The 23715-nt window shown below is 61.3% G+C and overlaps 2 protein-coding genes across 9 annotated transcripts; both read right to left on the reverse strand.

Moving 5' to 3' along the window:
• Window positions 1-1084: 1084 nt before the first annotated feature.
• Window positions 1085-10185, reverse strand: CHMP2A (charged multivesicular body protein 2A). Its single transcript, XM_050340762.1, has 6 exons — window positions 10066-10185; window positions 8923-9116; window positions 8667-8846; window positions 6528-6658; window positions 2736-2797; window positions 1085-1204 (listed from the first exon to the last, which is right to left on the reverse strand). The coding sequence occupies exons 2-6, from the start codon at window positions 9088-9090 to the stop codon at window positions 1089-1091; spliced, it is 657 nt and encodes a 218-aa protein (XP_050196719.1). The 5' UTR covers window positions 9091-9116; window positions 10066-10185; the 3' UTR covers window positions 1085-1088.
• A 1233-nt stretch (window positions 10186-11418) lies between these two features.
• Window positions 11419-23394, reverse strand: UBE2M (ubiquitin conjugating enzyme E2 M). Of its 8 annotated transcripts, none has more exons than XM_050340750.1 (7): window positions 23094-23394; window positions 21185-21279; window positions 19055-19093; window positions 17804-17907; window positions 16479-16542; window positions 12890-13057; window positions 11419-11432 (listed from the first exon to the last, which is right to left on the reverse strand). In XM_050340750.1, exons 1-6 carry the CDS (start codon window positions 23200-23202, stop codon window positions 12917-12919), a joined length of 552 nt encoding a protein of 183 aa, XP_050196707.1. In that variant the 5' UTR covers window positions 23203-23394; the 3' UTR covers window positions 11419-11432; window positions 12890-12916. The 8 variants fall into 8 exon arrangements, with proteins under 8 accessions (XP_050196707.1, XP_050196708.1, XP_050196709.1 ...); XM_050340751.1 differs by lacking the exon at window positions 11419-11432 and adding an exon at window positions 11556-11569; XM_050340752.1 differs by lacking the exon at window positions 11419-11432 and adding an exon at window positions 11693-11706.
• Window positions 23395-23715: the final 321 nt, after the last annotated feature.

Below are 23715 nucleotides of genomic sequence, written 5' to 3' on the forward strand. Positions count from 1 at the left end.
GAGGATTCGGGAGGAAGGAGGGACCCCGGCGTGGGGAGGGGACCGTGGGATGTGACTGCTGACCCCAGTCTCTGGTGGTCCCGGGATTCCAATCCCTGGTCTGGGAGGGATGGACTGGGAGGGGATTGAGGGGCACTGGGATGGACTGGGAGGGGGTTGAGGGGCACTGGGATGGACTGGGAGGGGATTGAGGGGGACTGGGATGGACTGGGAGGGGATTGAGGGGCACTGGAGGGGACTGGGAAGGGATTGAGGGGGACTGGGATGGACTGGGAGGGGATTGAGGGGCACTGGGATGGACTGGGAGGGGATTGAGGAGCACTGGAGGGGACTGGGAGGGGATTGAGGGGCACTGGGATGGACTGGGAGGGGATTGAGGGGCACTGGGATGGACTGGGAGGGGGTTGAGAGGCACTGGAGGGACTGGGATGGACTGGGGAGGAGTTGAGGGGCACTGGAGGGGACTGGGGGGCACTGGAGGGGACTGGGATATAGTGGGACCCCACCCCCCTTAAAGACCCCAACCTGACCCCCTCCCAGCACCCCCCTCCTCCCCTCTCCCAGTGCTCCCAGTCCCAAACTGGGGAAGGCCAGGAAGAGGCTGCAGCAGCCTCGGGTCCAACAGGCCTTTTATTACCCCAGGGAGGAAAAGACCCTAAAAGGAAAGGAAAGACCCCAAAATAGTGTCAATAATCCAAATAAAGGGAAAAAACCCCACCCCCTCCCGGGAGAAGGATGGAGAACCCCCAAAAAGGAGGAGGTACCCCAAAATAAGAAGTGAAGGAGCAATAAAAGGAGATGGGGAAGTTCCTTCGGGGGAGAGGGTCAAATACCCTAAAAATACCCCCAAAAAGAGTAAAAACCCAGAAAAAGTGTGAGGAGGGTCAAACACCCCCGGGAGTCAAATAGCCCTGAGGAGGTCAAACACCCCCAGGGTCAAATAGCCCCGAGGGGTCAAACACCCCAGGGGTCAAAATACCCCAAAAATGCCAGAAAAGTCCAAAAAAGGGGTGAATCTCCCGGGTGGGAGTCAAAGCCCGGGGGGTCCCAGCTCCTCCCGGGGTCGGGGGTCCTGGGGGTCGGGGGTCTCAGTCCCGCCGCAGGTTCTTCAGCCTCTCCTCCAGGTCGGCGTCAGCATCGGCCAAAGCGGCCGCGGCCTCGGCCCCTCCCCGCCCCTCCCCGCCGCCAGGGACCCCGGGCAGAGCTGGGGGCACACACAGAGAGAGGGTCAGGAGTTGACACTAGGACCCCCAAAATTCCCCCCAAATTCCCCCCAAATTCCCCCAAAATGGGGGAGGGGGGGAAACATCTCCCAAAAGGCCCCAAACAGCCCTGAAATGGCCCCAAAATAGCCCTGAAATGGCCCCAAAATAGCCCTGAAATGGCCCCAAAATAGCCCTGAAATGGCCCCAAAATAGCCCTGAAATGGCCCCAAAATAGCCCTGAAATGACCCCAAAACAGCCCTGAAATTACCCCAAAACAGCCCTGAAATGGCCCCAAAACAGCCCTGAAATGGCCCCAAACAGCCCTGAAATGGCCCCGAAATAGCCCTAAAGCGACCCCAAAATAGCCCTAAACCGACCCCAAAATAGCCCTGAAATGGCCCCGAAATAGCCCTGAAATGGCCCCAAAATAGCCCTGAAATGGCCCCAAAATAGCCCTAAACCGACCCCAAAATAGCCCTAAACCAGCCCCAAAATAGCCCTGAAATGACCCCAAAATAGCCCTGAAATGGCCCCAAAATAGCCCTGAAATGGCCCCAAAATAGCCCTGAAATGACCCCAAAATAGCCCTGAAATGACCCCAAAATAGCCTTGAAATGGCCCCAAAATAGCCCTGAAATGACCCCAAAATAGCCCTGAAATGGCCCCAAAATAGCCCTAAACCAACCCCAAAATAGCCCTGAAATGGTCCCAAAATAGCCCTGAAATGACCCCAAAATAGCCCTGAAATGGCCCCAAAATAGCCCTAAACCAACCCCAAAATAGCCCTGAAATGGCCCCAAAATAGCCCTGAAATGGCCCCAAAATAGCCCTGAAATGGCCCCAAAATAACCCTGAAATGGCCCCAAAATAGCCCTGAAATGACCCCAAAATAGCCCTGAAATGGCCCCAAAATAGCCCTGAAATGACCCCAAAATAGCCCTGAAATGGCCCCAAAATAGCCCTGAAATGGCCCCAAAATAGCCCTGAAATGGCCCCAAAATAGCCCTAAACCAACCCCAAAATAGCCTGAAATGGCCCCAAAATAGCCCTGAAATGGCCCCAAAATAGCCCTGAAATGGCCCCAAAATAGCCTGAAATGGCCCCAAAATAGCCCTGAAATGGCCCCAAAATAGCCCTGAAATGGCCCCAAAATAGCCCTAAACCAACCCCAAAATAGCCCTGAAATGGCCCCAAAATAGCCCTGAAATGGCCCCAAAATAGCCCTGAAATGACCCCAAAATAGCCCTGAAATGGCCCCAAAATAGCCCAATAAAGCCCTAAAATGCCCCCAAATACCCAAAAAATGCCCCCAAATCTCCCCCCCCCCCCCAATCCCTTAAAAAACGCCCCCCTGGGGCCCCCCTCCAAACACCCCAGGCCTGAGTAAAAACCCACGGAATGGCCCCAAAATCCTTCAAATCCCCCAAAATTCCTCCCCCAGGCCTCAAATCCCCCACGGAATGGCCCCAAAATCCCTTCAAATCCACCCAAAATCCCCCCCAAAATCCCCCCAAAATCCCCCCACTCACTGGCCAGTTCGTCCGTGAGGTTCAGTCCCAGCTCATCCAGCACCTGAGACACGACCGCGTCGCTGCAAGGAACGGGGGGAAAGGGATGCAGAACACTAGAACACTGGGACACTGGGAATGGGGAATGGGACAGGGGGACACTGGGACAACTGGGAATGGGACAGGGGGACACTGGGAAAGGGATACTGGGAACACTGGGAACACTGGGAATGGGACACTGGGACAACTGGGAACACTGGGAACACTGGGACACTGGGACACTGGGAATGGGACACTGGGAATGGGACACTGGGAATGGGAATGGGAATGGGACACTGGGAATGGGACACTGGGAATGGGACACTGGGAATGGGACACTGGGACACGACCGCGTCGCTGCAAGGAACGGGGGGAAAGGGATACTGGGAACACTGGGAACACTGGGAACACTGGGAACGGTAGAGATGGGACACTGGGACACGACCGCGCGTCGCTGCAAGGAACGGGGGAAAGGGATACTGGGAACACTGGGAACACTGGGAACACTGGGAACACTGGGAATGGGACACTGGGACACGACCGCGTCGCTGCAAGGCACGGGGGGAAAGGGATACTGGGAACACTGGGACAACTGGGACACTGGGAATGGGACACTGGGAATGGGACACTGGGAATGGCACGGGGACAGTGGGACACTGGGACACTGGGACACTGGGAATGGGACACTGGGACACTGGGAATGGGACAGGGGATACTAGGAACACTGGAACAGCTGGGACACTGGGAATGGGGGCCGGACACTGGGAATGGGACACTGGGAATGGGGACACTGGGACACGACCGCGTCGCTGCAAGGAACGGGGGGAAAGGATACTGGGAACACTGGGAACACTGGGAATGGGACACTGGGACACTGGGACAACTGGGACAACTGGGAACATTGATGGGAATGGGACACTGGGACACTGGAATGGGACAGGGAATGGGATGCTGGGACCTGACCGCGTCGCTGCAAGAACGGGGACAGTGGGATGCACAGGAACACTGGGACAACTGGGATAACTGGGACACTGGGAACACTGGGAATGGGACAGGGGATACTGGGACACTGGGAATGGGACACGGAATGGGACACTGGGAATGGGACACTGGGAACACTGGGAACACTGGGAATGGGACACTGGGAACGGACACTGGGAACACTGGGACACTGGGACACTGGGACACTGGGAATGGGACACTGGGAATGGGACACTGGGAATGGGAATGGGAATGGGACACTGGGAATGGGACACTGGGAATGGGACACTGGGAATGGGGCAGGGGGACACTGGGACACGACCGCGTCGCTGCAAGGAACGGGGGGAAAGGGATACTGGGAACACTGGGAACACTGGGAACACTGGGAATGGGACAATGGGACACTGGGACACGACCGCGTCGCTGCAAGGAACGGGGGGAAAGTGGGATACTGGGAACACTGGGAACACTGGGAACACTGGGAACACTGGGAATGGGACAGGGGGACACTGGGACACGACCGCGTCGCTGCAAGGAACGGGGGAAAGGGATACTGGGAACACTGGGACAACTGGGACACTGGGAATGGGACACTGGGAATGGGACACTGGGAATGGCACGGGGACAGTGGGACACTGGGACAACTGGGACAGGGGGAATGGGACACTGGGACACTGGGAATGGGACAGGGGGATACTGGGAACACTGGGACAACTGGGACACTGGGAATGGGGAATGGGACACTGGGAATGGGACACTGGGAATGGGGGACACTGGGACACGACCGCGTCGCTGCAAGGAACGGGGGGAAAGGGATACTGGGAACACTGGGAACACTGGGAATGGGAATGGGGGATACTGGGACACTGGGAACACTGGGACAACTGGGAACATTGAGAATGGGACACTGGGACACTGGGAATGGGACAGGGGGAATGGGATACTGGGACACGACCGCGTCGCTGCAAGGAACGGGGGGAAAGTGGGATACTGGGAACACTGGGACAACTGGGACAACTGGGACACTGGGAACACTGGGAATGGGACAGGGGGACACTGGGACAACTGGGAATGGGACACTGGGACACGACCGCGTCGCTGCAAGGCACGGGGGGAAAGGGATACTGGGAACACTGGGACAACTGGGACACTGGGAATGGGACACTGGGAATGGCACGGGGACAGTGGGACACTGGGACACTGGGACACTGGGAATGGGACACTGGGACACTGGGAATGGGACAGGGGGACACTGGGACACTGGGAATGGGACACTGGGAATGGGACACTGGGAATGGGACACTGGGACACTGGGAATGGGACACTGGGAATGGGACACTGGGAATGGGACACTGGGACACAACCGCGTTGCTGCAAGGCATGGGGGGAAAGTGGGATACTGGGACAACTGGGACAACTGGGAATGGGACACTGGGAATGGGACAGGGGGACACTGGGACAACTGGGAATGGGAACATTGGGAATGGGACACTGGGAATGGGACACTGGGAATGGGACACTGGGACACTGGGACACTGGGAATGGGACACTGGGAATGGGACACTGGGACACTGGGAATGGGACACTGGGAATGGGACACTGGGACACGACCGCGTCGCTGCAAGGAACGGGGGAAAGGGATACTGGGAACACTGGGAACACTGGGACAACTGGGACACTGGGAACATTGGGAATGGGACACTGGGACACGACCACGTCGCTGCAATGGACACGGGGAATGGGATACTGGGAATGGGACACTGGGAACACTGGGACAACTGGGAATGGGACACTGGGACACTGGGACACGGCGGGCGTGGCTGCAAGGAATGGGGGGAAAGGGATACTGGGAACACTGGGAACACTGGGACAACTGGGAATGGGAGAATGGGACACTGGGACACGACCGCGTCGCTGCAAAGCATGGGGGGAAAGTGGGATACTGGGAACACTGGGACAACTGGGACAACTGGGACACTGGGAATGGGGAATGGAACACTGGGACATTGGGAATGGGACAGGGGGACACTGGGAATGGGACACTGGGAATGGAACACTGGGACATTGGGAATGGGACAGGGGGACATTGGGACCCCCAACAGCCCCTGCCCAGGGTCCCAAAATGCCACATCCCCCCTTCCTGTCCCCAAATGTGTCCCAGGGTGTCCCCAGGGTGTCCCCAGGGTGTCCCCAGGGTGTCCCCGGATGTCCCCTGACCCCCCTGGGTGTCCCTGGATGTCCCTGGGTGTCCCTGGGTGTCTCTGGCTGTCCCAGGGTGTCCCCTGGGTGTCCTCCATGTCCTGGTGTCCCTGGGTGTCCCCTGGGTGTCCACAGATTGCCCTGGGGTGTCCCTGGGTGTCCCTGGATGTCCCTGGGTGTCCCTGGGGTGTCCCCTGGATGTCCCTGGATGTCCCCTGGGTGTCCCTGGATGTCCCAGGGTGTCCCTGGGTGTCCCCTGGGTGTCCCTGGCTGTCCCCTGGATGTCCCTGGGGTGTCCCTGGGGTGTCCCTGGCTGTCCCCTGGGTGTCCCCTCTGTCCCTGGGTGTCCCTGGGTGTCCCCTCTGTCCCCAGGGTGTCCCTGGGTGTCCCCTGGATGTCCCTGGGGTGTCCCCTGGGTGTCCCCTGGGTGTCCCTGGGGTGTCCCTGGGTGTCCCTGGGGTGTCCCCTCTGTCCCTGGGTGTCCCTGGGTGTCCCCTGGGTGTCCCCTGGCTGTCCCAGGGTGTCCCCAGGGTGTCCCCAGGGTGTCCCCTCTGTCCCCAGGGTGTCCCCAGGGTGTCCCCAGGGTGTCCCCACCTCTCCTCCTCGTCGTCCTCGTCCCCGAGGGCGTCGTCGATGGCGTCGTTCATCAGCTCCTCCTTCATGTCCATCAGCTCGGCCTGGCGCTCGAACTCCAGCATGATCTTCTGGATCTGGGGCAGCTTCAGCTGGGGGGGACACCAGGGACATCAGGTGGCCATGGCCTTGGTGACCCCTGATGACCCCAGGTGTCCCCAGGTGAACCCCACCTGTCTGTTCATGGTGGCCATGGCCTTGGTGACCATTGCTGACCCCTGATGACCCCTGATGTCCCCAGGTGCCCCCACCTGTCTGTTCATGGTGGCCATGGCCTTGGTGACCATTGCTGACCCTTGGTGACCCTTGGTGACCCTTGGTGACCATTGCTGACCCCTCACCTGTCTGTTCATGGTGGCCATGGCCTTGGTGACCCCTGCTGACCCTTGATGACCCCCGATGACCCCAGGTGACCCCACCTGTCTGTTCATGGTGGCCATGGCCTTGGTGACCCCTGATGACCCCCGATGACCCCAGAAGTGTCCCCAGGTGACCATTGCTGACCCCTCACCTGTCTGTTCATGGTGGCCATGGCCTTGGTGACCCTTGGTGACCATTGCTGACCCCTCACCTGTCTGTTCATGGTGGCCATGGCCTTGGTGACCCTTGGTGACCATTGCTGACCCCTCACCTGTCTGTTCATGGTGGCCATGGCCTTGGTGACCCCCAATGACCCCTGATGACCCCCGATGACCCCACCTGTCTGTTCATGGTGGCCATGGCCTTGGTGACCCTTGGTGACCATTGCTGACCCCCGATGACCATTGCTGTCCCCAGGTGCCCCCAGGTGACCCCAGGTGACCCCCAATGACCCCCACCTGTCTGTTCATGGTGGCCATGGCCTTGGTGACCCCCAATGACCCCTGATGACCCCAGGTGACCCCCGATGACCCCACCTGTCTGTTCATGGTGGCCATGGCCTTGGTGACCCTTGGTGACCATTGCTGACCCCCGATGACCATTGCTGTCCCCAGGTGCCCCCAGGTGACCCCAGGTGACCCCCAATGACCCCCACCTGTCTGTTCATGGTGGCCATGGCCTTGGTGACCCCCAATGACCCCTGATGACCCCAGGTGTCCCCAGGTGCCCCCCACCTGTCTGTTCATGGTGGCCATGGCCTTGGTGACCCCTGATGACCCCTGATGACCCCTGATGACCCCCAATGACCCCCGATGACCCCACCTGTCTGTTCATGGTGGCCATGGCCTTGGTGACCATTGCTGACCCTTGGTGACCCCTGATGACCCCAGGTGCCCCCAGGTGTCCCCTCACCTGTCTGTTCATGGTGGCCATGACCCCCGATGACCCCTGATGACCCTTGGTGACCATTGCTGACCCCCAATGACCCCCACCTGTCTGTTCATGGTGGCCATGGCCTTGGTGACCCTTGGTGACCATTGGTGACCCTTGGGGACCCCCGATGACCCTTGGTGACCCTTGGTGACCATTGCTGACCCCAGAAGTGTCCCCACCTGTCTGTTCATGGTGGCCATGGCCTTGGTGACCATTGCTGACCCTTGATGACCCCCGATGACCCTTGGTGACCCTTGGTGACCATTGCTGACCCCAGGTGACCCCTGACGACCCCAGAAGTGTCCCCACCTGTCTGTTCATGGTGGCCATGGCCTTGGTGACCATTGATGACCCTTGGTGACCCTTGGTGACCCCCAATGACCCCCCAATGACCCCACCTGTCTGTTCATGGTGGCCATGGCCTTGGTGACCCTTGGTGACCATTGCTGACCCCTGATGACCCCTGATGACCCCCGATGACCCCACCTGTCTGTTCATGGTGGCCATGACCCCTGATGACCCCTGATGACCCCTGATGACCCCAGGTGTCCCCTCACCTGTCTGTTCATGGTGGCCATGGCCTTGGTGACCCCTGATGACCCCTGATGACCCCTGATGACCCCCGATGACCCCAGGTGACCATTGCTGACCCCTCACCTGTCTGTTCATGGTGGCCATGGCCTTGGTGACCCCTGATGACCATTGCTGACCCCCAATGACCCCAGGTGACCCCCAATGACCCCTCACCTGTCTGTTCATGGTGGCCATGGCCTTGGTGACCCTTGGTGACCATTGCTGACCCCTCACCTGTCTGTTCATGGTGGCCATGGCCTTGGTGACGCCTCTCATGGCCGTGGCCATGGAGCTGTTGGATTTGAGGGTCTGGATCTTGAGGGCCACGGCCTGGACGTTGGCCCTCATGGTGATGAACTTGCGGACGTAGCGCCGGGTCCGCACCAGGTCCTTGGCCATCACCCTGACGGCGTCCTGGGGGGACAGGGGGGTGTCAGGGTCATTGGGGACGTCCCTCAGCCCCCTTCCCTCATGTCCCCCCCATCCTCACCATCTGGCCCTGCTTGGCCATCTTCTTGATGTCGGCGATGATTTTCTTCTCCTGGGCCTCGAGTTTGAGGCGCTCGCGGTCGAGCTCGCGCACGGCGCGGGCCAGCGCCCGCTGGTTCTGCCGCAGCAGCTCCTCCGGCGTCTTGCGGCGCCCGAACAGCAGCTCCATGGCCAGGGGAGGGGTGGGGGGAGCACCTGGGAGGGGTGGGGAGGTGAAAACCCCGCTCTGAAATCTCCTCCCCAACCTGGAAAAAATCCCGCCTGGAAAGGCGCGACCCAAATGGTGCCGTGAGGGACCCCAAATTGTTCCGTGAGGGACCCCAAAGGAACTCAGGGGTCTCTTGAAGTGCCCTTCGAATTCATCGCCACCACCACCCCCAGATTCGAGAGGTTCGGCTCTGAAATCGGACCGAAAAATGCGTCCCCTCAAAAACCGAGCCGAAATGGGCACGAAATCGGCCCGAAATCGACCCAAAACCGCCCTGAAATCGGCCCCAAATGGGCCCGAAATCGGCCCAAAAATGCCCCTCAAAAAGCCCCGAAATGGGCACGAAATGGGCACGAAATCGGTCCAAAAATGCCCCCCAAAAACCGCCCCGAAATCGGCCCCAAAACGCCCCGAAATCGGCCCAAAAATGCCCCCAGCAAAACCGCCCAGAAACCGGCCCGAAATCGGCCCAAAAACTGCCTCGAAATGGGCCCAAAAACCGCCCCGAAATCGGCCCGAAAATGCCCCTCAAAAACGCCCCGAAATCGGCCCAAAAATGCCCCCCAAAACCGCCCCGAAATCGGCCCAAGATCGTCCCAAAACCGCCCCGAAATCGGCCCGAAAATGCCCCCCAAAACGCCCCAGAAATCGGCATGAAATCGGCCCAAAAATGCCCCCAAAACGCCCCAAAACCGGCCCGAAATCGGCCCGAAAATGCCCCTCAAAAACGCCCCGAAATCGGCCCCAAAACGCCCCGAAATCGGCCCGAAAATGCCCCCCAAAACTGCCCCGAAATCGGCCCAAGATCGTCCCAAAACCGCCCCGAAATCGGCCCAAAAATGCCCCCAAAACTGCCCCGAAGTCGGCCCAGAAATGCCCCCCAAAACGCCCCCAAAACGCCCCAAAATCGCCCCAAAATCGCCCCGGCCCCTTTACCGGCACTTCCGCAAACAGTGACGTCACCGATGCGCGGTCACGTGACGGGGGAGGGCCATAGAGGAGAGGCCAGAGCGGCACTTCCGGGTCGGGGGCAGAGACAGAAGCGACCCCTGGCGGCTCGGGGGAATCGCGATCGGCAACTGGGGGAACTGGGGGAACTGGGAGCGGTGGGATTGGGAACTCGCCGTACTGGAGCGGGGAACTGGTGCCACTGGGCAGACTGGGAACTGTGAGATTCCACTGGGCAGACTGGGAACTACGAGACCAGGAACTCGGCACCTCCATACCAGTATAACCAGTAACACCACCCCCATGCCAGTATAACCAGTAACACCCCCAGCCCAGTATAACCAGTAACACCCCCATACCAGTATAACCAGTAACACCCCCAGCCCAGTATAACCAGTAACACCCCACTATAACCAGGAACGCACACTGGGCCCCTCCCAGTATAAACCAGTGTAACCCAGTACAACCCGCTACCCCCAGTACAACCAGCACAACCCAGTATGACCCCCCCCATATAAACCAGTATAAACCAGTATAAACCAGTACAACCCGCTACCCCCAGTATAACCACCCTCCCCCCACATAAACCAGTATAAACCAGTATAAACCAGTACAACCCGCTACCCCCAGTATAACCAGCACAACCCCCCATATAAACCAGTATAAACCAGTATAACCCAGTACAACCCGCTACCCCCAGTATAACCACCCCCCACACACATAAACCAGTATAAACCAGTACAAACCAGTATAAACCAGTATAACCAGTGCCCTCGTTCCCTTCGCTCTTTTAATCTCCGCTCGAGCCAGGACTGGGAGCCCCCCCCACCCCCGGGGGGAATAAATAGGGGAATTTTGGGGTCCTGGGGGCCCAGGGGATTTTTGGGGTCCTGGGGAGTCCCCAGAAGGTCCTGGGGGGTCCCCAGGGGGATTTTGGGGGTCATGGGGGGTCCCAGGAGGTCCTGGGGGGTCCCCAGGGGAATTTTGGGGGTCCCCAGGAGGTCCTGGGGGGTCCCCAGGGGGATTTTGGGGGTCCTCGGGGGTCCCCAGGGGGGTTTTGGGGGTCCTGGGGGTCCCCAGGAGGTCCTGGGGATTTTGGGGGTCCCAGAAGGTCCTGGGGGTCCCCAGGGGATTTTGGGGGTCCCCAGGGGATTTTGGGGTCCCGGGGTCCCACAGGGAGGGGGTCCGGGGGTGGGGTGGGAATTTTGGGGGTCCCCGGGTGGGGGTCCCATCCCAGGAGGTCCTGGGGAGAATTTGGGGGGGGTCCTGGGGGTATTTTGGGATTGGGGGGGCTCTGTGGGGTCAGAGATTTTGGGGGATTTTGGGGGTTTTGGGGGTCCTGGGGTGTTTTTGGGGGATTTTTTGGGGTGGGGGGATTATTCAAAGTCTGTGGCTCCCACGTAGCCCCCTGAGCGGGGTTTTTGGGGTGGGGGGGCTCTGTGGGGTCAGGGAATTTTGGGGGGTTTTTGGGGGTCCCAGGGGTGTTTTTGGGGGATTTTTTGGGGTGGGGAGGGGGTTTATTTGAGGCACCACTCAAAGTCCGTGACCCCCACGTAGCCCCCCTGAGCGGGGTTTTTGGGGGGGCTCTGTGGGGTCAGGGATTTTGGGGGGTCCTGGGGTGTTTTTGGGGGGATTTTTTGGGGTGGGAGGGGGATTATTCAAAGTCCGTGACCTCCCACGTAGCCCCCTGAGCGGGGTTTTTGGGGGGGGCTCTGTGGGGTCAGGGATTTTGGGGGATTTTGGGGGTCCTGGGGTGTTTTGGGGGATTTTTTGGGGTGGGGAGGGGGTTATTCAAAGTCCGTGACCCCCACGTAGCCCCCTGAGCGGGGTTTTTGGGGTGGGGAGGCTCTGTGGGGTCAGGGATTTTGGGGGATTTTGGGGGGTCCTGGGGTGTTTTTGGGGGGATTTTTTGGGGTGGGAGGGGGATTATTTGAGGCACCGCTCAAGTCCGTGACTCCCACGTAGCCCCCCTGAGCGGGGTTTTTGGGGTGGGGGGCTCTGTGGGGTCAGGGATTTTGGGGGATTTTGGGGTCCCAGGGGTGTTTTGGGGGCATTTTTTTGGGGTGGGGAGGGGTTTATTTGAGGCAGCGCTCGAAGTAGGTGGCCCCCACGTAGCCCCCCTGAGCGGGGTTTTTGGGGTGAGGGGGCTCTGTGGGGTCAGGGATTTTGGGGGATTTTGGGGGTCCTGGGGTGTTTTTGGGGGATTTTTTGAGGTGTGTGGGGAGGGGATTATTCAAAGTCCGTGACCCCCACGTAGCCCCCGGAGCGGGGTTTTTGGGGTGGGGGGCTCTGTGGGGTCAGGGATTTTGGGGGATTTTGGGGGTTTTGGGGGTCCTGGGGTGTTTTTGGGGGATTTTTTGGGGTGGGGAGGGGTTTATTTGAGGCAGCACTCAAAGTCCGTGACCCCACGTAGCCCCCTGAGCGGGGTTTTTGGGGTGGGGGGCTCTGTGGGGTCAGGGATTTTGGGGGGATTTGGGGGTTTTGGGGGGTCCCGGGGTGTTTTGGAGGGGATTTTTTGGGGTGGGAGGGGATTATTCAAAATCACAGTGACCCCCACGTAGCCCCCTGAGCGGGGTTTTTGGGGTGGGGGGAGCTCTGTGGGGTCCAGGGGGTCAGGGATTTTGGGGGATTTTGGGGTTTTGGGGGTCCCAGGGGTGTTTTTGGGGGATTTTTGGGGTGGGGAGGGGTTTATTTGAGGCAGCGCTCGAGTAGAGTGGCCCCCACGTAGCCCCCGGAGGCGGTGGGGGCTCTGTGGGGTCAGGGATTTTGGGGGATTTTGGGGGCAGGGTGGGGGTCCCGGGGGTGTTTTTGAGGGGATTTTTTTGGGGTGGGGAGGGGTTTATTTGAGGCAGCGCTCGAAGTAGGTGGCCCCCACGTAGCCCCCCCGGAGCGAGCGCTGCACGTTCTGCTCGAAGAGGCGCCGGTTGCTCTGCAGGACCTCGGCAGCCTCCTTGTTCAGGGGGTCCTCGGGGTTGGGCTCCTGGAAAAGGGGGGCAGAGAGGAGGGTACAGACCCCATGAGCAGCCCCCACAACCCAAAAACCCCATTAAAACACACCCCTGAGCCCAAAACCCCATTAAAACACACCCCAGATCCCCAAAAATGCTTGAACAGACCCCAAAAACCCATTAACAACCCCCCCAACCCAAAATCCCATTAACAGCCCCCCCCAACCCAAAAACCCCATTAAAACCCACCCCAGATCCCAAAAACGCTTGAACAGACCCCCAAAACCCCATTAACAGCCCCCCCCAGACCCCAAACCCCATTAACAACCCCCCAGACCCCAAACCCCATTAACAGCCCTAAGGGACCCCAAAACTTCCCCCAACCCAAACCCCATTAAAACCCACCCCAGATCCCAAAACCCCATTAAAACCCACCCCAGATCCCCAAAAATGCTTGAAAAGACCCCAAAACCCCATTAACAGCCCCCTGAGCCCAAACCCCATTAACAACCCCCAGACCCCAAACCCCATTAACAGCCCCTCCAGATCCCAAAACCCCATTAACAGCCCCCTGAGCCCAAACCCCATTAACAACCCCCCAGACCCCAAACCCCATTAACAGCCCCTCCAGATCCCAAAACCCCATTAACAGCCCCCCCTCAGCCAAAACCCCATTAACAACCCCCCCAGACCCCAAAAATGCTTGAACAGACCCCAAAACCCCATTAACAGCCCCCTCCAACCCAAAACAGCCCCCCCTGAGCCAAAACCCCATTAAAACCCCCCCCAGATCCCAAAAACGCTTGAACAGACCCCAAAAACCCCATTAACAGCCCCCCCCAATCCAAAAACCCATTAACAACCCCCCCAGACCCAAAACCCCATTAACAGACCCCCAGACCCCAAAAACCTCATTAAAACCCACCCCTGATCCCAAAAACGCTTGAACAGACCCCAAAAACCCCATTAACAGCCCCCCAACCCAAAACCCCATTAACAGCTCCCCCAGACCCCAAAATGCTTGAACAGACCCCAAAACCTCATTAACAGCCCCCCCAACCCAAAACCCCATTAAAACCCACCCCCCAGATCCCCAAAAATGCTTGAAAAGACCCCAAAACCCCATTAACAACCCCCAGGGACCCCAAAACAGCCCCCCCCAACCCAAAACCCCATTAACAGCCCCCCCAGATCCCAAAAATACCTGAACAGACCCCAAAAACCCCATTAACAGCCCCCCCAACCCAAAACCCCATTAAAACCCACCCCAGATCCCAAAAACCCCATTAACAGCCCCCACCAGACCCCAAACCCCATTAAAACCCCCCCCAGATCCCAAAAACGCTTGAACAGACCCCAAAAACCCCATTAACAACCCCCCCAACCCAAAACCCCATTAACAGCCCCCAGGGACCCCAAAAAACCCCCCCAACCCAAACCCCCATTAAAACTCACCCCAGATCCCAAAAATGCTTGAACAGACCCCAAAAACCCCATTAACGGCCCCCAACCCAAAACCCCATTAACAGCCCCTCCCAGACCCAAAACCCCATTAACAGCCCCCCAGACCCCAAAAACCCCATTAACAGCCCCCAACCCAAAAACCCCATTAAAACCCACCCCAGATCCCAAAAACGCTTGAACAGACCCCAAAACCCCATTAACAACCCCCAACCCAAAACCCCATTAACAGCCCCTAGGGACCCCAAAAAACCCCCAACCCAAACCCCATTAAAACTCACCCCAGATCCCAAAACGCTTGAACAGACCCCAAAAACCCCATTAACGGCCCCCAACCCCAAGCCCCCGACCCTAAAAACACCCTCTGGGATCCCCAAATTTGACTGCCCTTGCCCCCCGGCCCCTCATCCCCCAGGTGCCCCCCAGGTGCCCCCCAGGTGCCCCCCAGGTGTGTTCCAGGTGCCCCCCAGGTGCCCCCCAGGTGCCCCCATGTCCTGTCCCCCCCAGGTGTGTCCCAGGTGTGTCCCCAGGTGTGTCCCCATGTCCTGTATCCCCAGGTGTGTCCCAGGTGTGTCCCCAGGTGTGTCCCAGGTGTGTCCCCATGTCCTGTCCCCCAGGTGTGTCCCAGGTGTGTCCCCAGGTGTGTCCCAGGTGTGTCCCAGGTGTGTCCCAGGTGTGTCCCCAGGTGTGTCCCCAGATGTGTCCCCATGTCCTGTATCCCCAGGTGTGTCCCAGGTGTGTCCCCAGGTGTGTCCCAGGTGTGTCCCCATGTCCTGTACCCCCCAGGTGTGTCCCAGGTGTGTCCCCAGATGTGTCCCCATGTCCTGTCCCCCCCAGGTGTGTCCCAGGTGTGTCCCAGGTGTGTCCCCAGGTGTGTCCCAGGTGTCCCCAGGTGTGTCCCCATGTCCTGTATCCCCAGGTGTGTCCCAGGTGTGTCCCCAGGTGTGTCCCAGGTGTGTCCCCATGTCCTGTACCCCCCAGGTGTGTCCCAGGTGTGTCCCCAGATGTGTCCCCATGTCCTGTCCCCCCCAGGTGTGTCCCAGGTGTGTCCCAGGTGTGTCCCCAGGTGTGTCCCCATGTCCTGTCCCCCAGGTGTGTCCCAGGTGTGTCCCCAGGTGTGTCCCCCCCAGGTGCCCCCCAGGTGTGTCCCAGGTGTGTCCCAGGTGTGTCCCCATGTCCTGTACCCCCCCAGGTGCCCCCCAGGTGTCCCCCCCAGGTGCCCCCCAGGTGTGTCCCCCCCAGGTACCCCCCATGTGTCCCAGGTACCCCCATGTGTCCCAGGTGCCCCCAGGTCCCCCCAGGTGTCCCCCAGGTGTCCCCAGGTGCCCCCAGGTGTGTCCCCATGTCCTGTCCCCCAGGTGTCCCCCAGGTGCCCCCCAGGTGTGTCCCCAGGTGTGTCCCCAGGTGCCCCCAGGTGTGTCCCCAGGTGTGTCCCCCAGGTGTGTCCCCCAGGTTGCCCCCAGGTGCCCCCAGGTGCCCAGGTACCCCAGGTGTGTCCCCATGTCCTGTCCCCCAGGTGTGTCCCCATGTCTTGTACCCCCAGGTGCCCCCAGGTGTGTCCCCATGTCCTGTCCCCCAGATACCCCCAGGTGCCCCCCAGGTGTCCCCAGGTGTGTCCCAGGTGTGTCCCCATGTCCTGTACCCCCCAGGTGTGTCCCCAGGTGCCCCCCAGGTGTGTCCCCATGTCCTGTCCCCCCCAGGTACCCCCCAGGTGCCCCCCAGGTGTGTTCCAGGTGTGTCCCCAGGTGTGTCCCAGGTCCCCCCCAGGTGTCCCCCAGGTGTGTCCCAGGTGTGTCCCCATGTCCTGTCCCCCCCAGGTGCCCCCAGGTGTGTCCCCATATCCCAGGTGCCCCCAGGTGTGTCCCCCAGGTACCCCCAGGTGCCCCCAGGTGCCCCCAGGTGTCCCCATGTCCTGTGCCCCCAGGTGCCCCCCAGGTGCCCCCAGGTGCCCCCCAGGTGTGTCCCCCAGGTGTCCCCCCCCCATCTCCTCACCAGGAACAGGTACTGGAGGCCGTAGATGATGGAGTTGATGGTCAGGACGGGCTTCCAGTCCTCCCTGCGGACACACGGACACGTCAGGGGTTGGTAGCCCCCCAGGGGTGGTTGGTAGCCCCCCGGGGATGGTTGGTAGCCCCCCAGGGGTGTTTGGTAGCCCACCTGAGGATGTTGAGGCACACGTTGCCCCCCCATGGGTTGGTAGCCCCCCAGGGGTGTTTGGTAGCCCCCCCTGGGTTGGTAGCCCCCCAGGGGTGTTTGGTAGCCCCCCCTGGGTTGGTAGCCCCCAGGGGTTGGTAGCCCCAGGTGGCAGCTTGGGTAGTAGCCCCTGGGTTGGTAGCCCCCAGGAGCTGTTCAGTAGCCCCCATGGGTTGGTAGCCCCCCAGGGGTGTTCAGTAGCCCCCTGTGGGTTGGTAGCCCCCCAGGGGTGTTTGGTAGCCCCCCAGGGGTGTTCGGTAGCCCACCTGAGGCTGTTGAGGCACATGCGTTAGCACCCCTAGGGGTGTTTGGTAGCCCCCCATGGGTTGGTAGCCCCCCAGGGGTGTTCAGTAGCCCACCTGAGGATGTTGAGGCACACGTTGCCCCCTGGGGGTGTTTGGTAGCCCCCCATGGGCTGGTAGCCCCCAGGGGTGTTTGGTAGCCCCCTAGGGTGTTGAGCTAGCGCCCCCAGGGGTGTTCAGTAGCCCCCCCTGGGTTGGTAGCCCCCAGGGGTGTTCGGTAGCCCCCCATGGGTTGGTAGCCCCCAGGGGTGTTTGGTAGCCCCCCCTGGTTTGGTAGCCCCCAGGAGCTGTTCAGTAGCCCCCCCATGGGTTGGTAGCCCCCAGGGGTGTTTGGTAGCCCCCCAGGGGTGTTCAGTAGCCCACCTGAGGATGTTGAGGCACACGTTGCCCCCCCATGGGTTGGTAGCCCCCAGGGGTGTTTGGTAGCCCCCCAGGGGTGTTCGGTAGCCCACCTGAGGATGTTGAGGCACACGTTGCCCCCCATGGGTTGGTAGCCCCCCAGGGGTGTTTGGTAGCCCACCATGGGTTGGTAGCCCCCCAGGGGTGTTTGGTAGCCCCCCATGGTTTGGTAGCCCTCAGGAGTGTCAGTAGCCCCCCCTGGGTTGGTAGCCCCCCAGGGGTGTTTGGTAGCCCCCCCTGGGTTGGTAGCCCCGGAGTGTTCAGTAGCCCCCATGGTTTGTAGCCCCAGGGTGTTTGGTAGCCCCCATGGGCTGAGGTAGCCCCTGGGGTGTTTGGTAGCCCCCCATGGTTTGGTAGCCCTCAGGAGCTGTTTGGTAGCCCCCCCATGGGTTGGTAGCCCCCAGGAGCCGTTTGGTAGCCCACCTGAGGATGTTGAGGCACACGTTGCCCTCCAGGTCGATGTTGGGGTGATAAACCATCGTCTCGCACTTCACCTTGGGGGGGTCGTGGGGGTACCCCTGGCCCACCTGGGGGGGAGGACGTGGCCACCACAGTCAGGGCTTGGTGGCCACCGGTCCCTCCTTGGTGGCCACCAACCCCCAGGGCCCCCCCCTGGACCCAGGGTGGCCCCAGCAGGGCGTGGTGGCCAAAAGGAGGGGTTTGGTGGCCAAAAGGAGGGGTTTGGTGGCCAAAAGGAGGAGTTTGGTGGCCAAAAGGAGAGGTTTGGTGGCCCAGGGGACAGGGTTGGTGGCCCAGGGGACAGGTCTGGTGGCCAAAAGGAGGGGTTTGGTGGCCAAAAGGAGAGGTTTGGTGGCCAAAAGGAGGAGTTTGGTGGCCCAGGGGACAGGTTTGGTGGCCCAGGGGACAGGTTTGGTGGCCCAGGGGAGAGGTTGGGTGGCCCAGGGGAGAAGTTTGGTGGCCAAAAGGAGGGGTTTGGTGGCCCAGGGGACAGGTTGGGTGGCCCAGGGACAGATTGGGTGGCCCAGGGGACAGGTTGGGTGGCCCAGGGACAGGTTTGGTGGCCCAGGGGACAGGGTTGGTGGCCCAGGGGACAGGTCTGGTGGCCCAGGGGACAGGTCTGGTGGCCCAGGGTCAGGTTTGGTGGCCCAGGGACAGGTTTGGTGGCCAAAAGGAGGAGTTTGGTGGCCCAGGGGACAGGTTGGGTGGCCCAGGGACAGGTTTGGTGGCCCAGGGACAGGTTGGGTGGCCCAGGGGACAGGTTTGGTGGCCCAGGGACAGGGTTGGTGGCCCAGGGACAGGGTTTGGTGGCCCAGGGGACAGATCTGGTAGCCCAGGGGACAGGTTTGGTGGCCCAGGGACAGGTTTGGTGGCCAAAAGGAGGAGTTTGGTGGCCCAGGGACAGGTTGGGTGGCCCAGGGGACAGGTTTGGTGGCCCAGGGGACAGGGTTGGTGGCCCAGGGAGAGGCTTAGTGTCCAGGGGAGAGGTTTGGTGGCCCAGGGGACAGGTTTGGTGGCCCAGGGACAGGTTTGGTGGCCCAGGGGAGAGGTTTGGTGGCCCAGGGGACAGGTTTGGTGGCCCAGGGGACAGGGTTGGTGGCCCAGGGGAGAGGTTTGGTGGCCCAGGGGACAGGTTTGGTGGCCCAGGGGACAGGTCTGGTGGCCCAGGGGACAGATCTGGTGGCCCAGGGACAGGTTTGGTGGCCCAGGACTCACCTTAAAGCTGAAGACGAATTTGCCGCCTTTGTAGAAACCCTGAGGGACAGAAAATGTCACTTGAGGGGGAGGGGACATCTGGGGGGCTAGGGGACAGCGGGGGACCTCAGGGATGGGAGGGGACATCTGGGGGGGTTGGGAGGTGACCCAGGTGACACAGGGGTGACCCAGAGGTGACCCAGGTGACCCAGGTGACAGGGGGTGACCCAGGTGACAGGGGGTGACCCAGGTGACAGGGGGTGACCCAGGTGACAGGGGGTGACCCAGAGGTGACCCAGGTGACACAGAGGTGACCCAGGTGACAGGAGGTGACCCAGAGGTGACCCAGGTGACAGGAGGTGACAGGGGGTGACCCAGAGGTGACCCAGGTGACAGGAGGTGACCCAGAGGTGACCCAGAGGTGACCCAGGGGTGACCCAGAGGTGACCCAGGTGACCCAGGTGACAGGGAGGTGACCCAGGTGACACAGGAGGTGACCCAGGTGACACAGAGGGTGACAGGGAGTGACTCAGGTGACCCAGGTGACAGGAGGGTGACCCAGGTGACAGGGGGTGACCCAGAGGTGACCCAGAGGTGACCCAGAGGTGACCCAGGTGACAGGGGGTGACCCAGGTGACAGGGGGTGACCCAGGTGACAGGGGGTGACAGGGGGGTGACCCAGGTGACACAGAGGTGACCCAGGTGACCCAGGTGACCCAGGTGACAGGAGGTGACCCAGGTGACAGGAGGTGACCCAGGTGACAGGGGGTGACCCAGGGTGACCCAGGTGACACGGAGGTGACCCAGGTGACCCAGGTGACCCAGGTGACAGGAGGTGACCCAGGTGACAGGAGGTGACCCAGGTGACACAGGGGTGACCCAGGTGACAGGGAGGTGACCCAGGGGTGACCCAGGTGACCCAGGTGACCCAGAGGTGACCCAGGTGACAGGGAGGTGACCCAGGTGACAGGAGGTGACCCAGGTGACCCAGAGGTGACCCAGGTGACAGGGGGTGACCCAGGTGACAGAGGTGACCCAGGTGACAGGGAGGTGACCCAGGTGACCCAGAGGTGACCCAGGTGCCAGGGGGTGACAGGAGGTGACCCAGGGGTGACCCAGGTGACAGGGGGGTGACAGGAGGTGACCCAGGTGACAGGGGGTGACCCAGGTGACAGGGAGGTGACCCAGGTGACCCAGAGGTGACCCAGGTGACACAGGGGGTAACCCAGAGGTGACCCAGGGGTGACCCAGGTGACAGGGGATGACCCAGAGGTGACCCAGGTGACAGGAGGTGACTCAGAGGTGACCCAGGTGACAGGAGGTGACCCAGGTGACCCAGAGGTGACCCAGGTGACAGGGGGGTGACAGGAGGTGACCCAGGTGACAGGGGGATGACCCAGGTGACCCAGAGATGACCCAGGTGACCCAGGGGGTGACCCAGGTGACCCAGAGGTGACCCAGGTGACAGGGGGGTGACAGGAGGTGACCCAGGTGACAGGAGGTGACCCAGGTGACAGGGGGGTGACCCAGGTGACCCAGAGGTGACCCAGGGAGGTGACACAGAGGTGACCCAGGTGACAGGGGGTGACCCAGGTGACCCAGGTGACAGGAGGGTGACCCAGGTGACAGGAGGTGACCCAGAGGTGACCCAGGGGGTGACCCAGGGGTGACCCAGGTGACAGGAGGTGACCCAGGTGACAGGAGGTGACCCAGAGGTGACCCAGGTGACAGGGGGTGACCCAGGTGCCAGGAGGTGACCCAGGTGACCCAGGGGGTGACCCAGGTGACCCAGGGGGGTGACAGAGGTGACCCAGGTGACAGGGGGGTGACAGGGAATGACCCAGGTGACCCAGGGGTGACTCAGGTGACCCAGGTGACAGGGGGGTGACCCAGGTGACACAGGGGTGACCCAGAGGTGACCCAGGTGACAGGGGGTGACCCAGAGGTGACCCAGGTGACCCAGGAGGTGACCCAGGTGACTCAGGGGGTGACCCAGGTGACAGGAGGTGACCCAGGTGACAGGGGGTGTCAGGGGGTGACAGGAGGTGACCCAGGTGACCCAGGTGACACAGGAGGTGACTCAGGTGACAGGGAATGACCCAGGTGACCCAGGGAGGTGACCCAGAGGTGACAGGAGGGTGCCAATCCCACCTCGTCAGGGCAGATGAGCAGCCGGAAGTGCAGGAGGTCGTCCTGGTCGGAGAAGTCGATCTCGCACGTCTTGGGCAGGTTGAGCTCGTTGATGTCTGGGGGGGCAAACCGGGACATTTGAGGGGCACTGGGGGCACTGGGGGCACTGGGGGCACTGGGGATACTGGGGGATACTGGGGTGATGAGGGACATGGGGGGGGGATTGGGGACACCAAGGGACACCGGGGGGGACATCGGGGACACGACACAGGTGACACACGGGGGGCAGGGACAGAGGGGACACAGACACGTCCCCATTGGGACCAGTGTGGGACCCCAACTGGGACCAGTGTGTGACCCCAACTGGGACCAGTGTGGGACCCTTCCTGGGACCAGTGTGGGACCCCAACTGGGACCAGTGTGGGACCCCAACTGGGACCAGTGTGGGACCCCAACTGGGACCAGTGTGGGACCCTTCCTGGGACCAGTGTGGGACTCCAACTGGGACCAGTGTGGGACCCTTCCTGGGACCAGTGTGGGACCCCAACTGGGACCAGTCTGTGACCCCAACTGGGACCAGTGTGTGACCCCAACCGGGACCAGTGTGGGACCCTTCCTGGGACCAGTGCGTGACCCCAACTGGGACCAGTGTGTGACCCCCAACTGGGACCAGTGTGGGACCCTTCCTGGGACCAGTGTGGGACCCCAACTGGGACCAGTGCGGGACCCCAACTGGGACCAGTCTGTGACCCCAACTGGGACCAGTGTGGGACCCCAACTGGGACCAGTCCCTGACCCCAACTGGGACCAGTGCGTGACCCCAACTGGGACCAGTGTGTGACCCCAACTGGGACCAGTGTGTGACCCTTCCTGGGACCAGTCCCTGATCCCAGCTGGGACCAGACTGTGACCCCAGGTGGGACCAGTGTGGGACCCCAACTGGGACCAGTGTGGGACCCTTCCTGGGACCAGTGTGGGACCCCAGCTGGGACCAGTCCCTGATCCCAGCTGGGACCAGTGTGTGACCCCAACCGGGACCAGTGTGGGACCCTTCCTGGGACCAGTGCCTGATCCCAACTGGGACCAGTGCGGGACCCCAACTGGGACCAGTGTGGGACCCTTCCTGGGACCAGTGTGTGACCCTTCCTGGGACCAGTGTGTGACCCTTCCTGGGACCAGTCCCTGACCCCAACTGGGACCAGTCCCTGGCCCCCAGCGGAACTGTACTGGCACCAATACGTGACTCATACTGGGACCAGTATGTGACCCCAACTGGAGCCTTACTGAGTCCAGCACCTGTTCTCTACTGGGACCAGTCCCTGACCCTTACTGGACTCAGTATCTGACCCTTAATGGAACCAGTATCTGACCCTTACTGGGACCAGTCCCTGACCCTTAACGGAACCAGTCCCTGACCCTTAATGGAACCAGTCCCTGGCCCTTAATGGAACCAGTATCTGACCCTTACTGGGGCCAGTCCCTGACCCTTACTGGGACCAGTATCTGACCCTTAATGGAACCAGTATCTGACCCTTACTGGGACCAGTATCTGACCCTTACTGGGGCCAGTCCCTGGCCTTTACTGGAACCAGTATCTGACCCTTACTGGGACCAGCCCCTGACCCTTACTGGGACCAGTCTCTGACCCTTACTGGAACCATTCCCTGACCCTTACTGGAACCAGTATCTGACCCTTACTGGGCCCAGTCCCTGACCCTTACTGGGACCACCCCCATCCCCCCGCCAGGGCCTAACTGGGCCCAGTCCCTGATCCCCGCTGGGCCCAGCCGCTCTCCCCCCTCGGGATCGTTACCGGTCCCAGCCCGTGCCCCTCACTGGTCCCAGCCCGTGCCCCTCACTGGTCCCAGCCCGTGCCCCTCACTGGTCCCAGCCCGTGCCCCTCACTGGTCCCAGTCCGTCCCCTCCGTACCTTTCTGGATCCTCAGCTGCGCCGCCGAGGCCTTTTTGCTGGAGCTTTTGGTGCCCCCGGCCGATTCCTCCTCCTTCTTCTGCTGCTTCAGGGAGAACAGCTTGATCATCCTGCCGGGCCCGGGCCGGGGCGGCGCCGGCCCCCCCGGGGGGCGCGGGGGGAGCGACGGTTCGGGGGGGCTTTCTAAGGGGGCTTCGGGGTTTTTTGTGGGTTTTTTTTTTTTTTTTCCTTTTTTTAGGGGGAGTTTCGGGGGGTCCGGGACCGACGGGGCCGGGGGCGAGCGCTGAGGGCCGGCCCGCTCGGCAACTTCCGGAGCCGCTCGGCAACTTCCGGAGCCGCTCGGGAACTTCCGGAGCCGCTCGACACCTTCCGGAATAGCTCGGCAACTTCCGGAGCAGCCCGGCAACTTCCGGAAGAGCTCGGCGACTTCCGGAAGAGCTCGGCAACTTCCGGAATAGCTCGGGAACTTCCGGAACAGCTCGACACCTTCCGGAACAGCTCGGTAACTTCCGGAAGAGCTCGGCAACTTCCGGAATAGCTCGGCAACTTCCGGAAGAGCTCGGTAATTGCTCCGGGAAGGGTCCGGGAGGGTCCGGGAAGGCCTCAGGAAATTCCGGGAAGG

The sequence above is a fragment of the Myiozetetes cayanensis genome, unplaced genomic scaffold (genome assembly GCF_022539395.1).
Source record: "Myiozetetes cayanensis isolate MyiCay16 unplaced genomic scaffold, myiCay2020 scf99, whole genome shotgun sequence".
Classification (NCBI taxonomy): domain Eukaryota; kingdom Metazoa; phylum Chordata; class Aves; order Passeriformes; family Tyrannidae; genus Myiozetetes; species Myiozetetes cayanensis.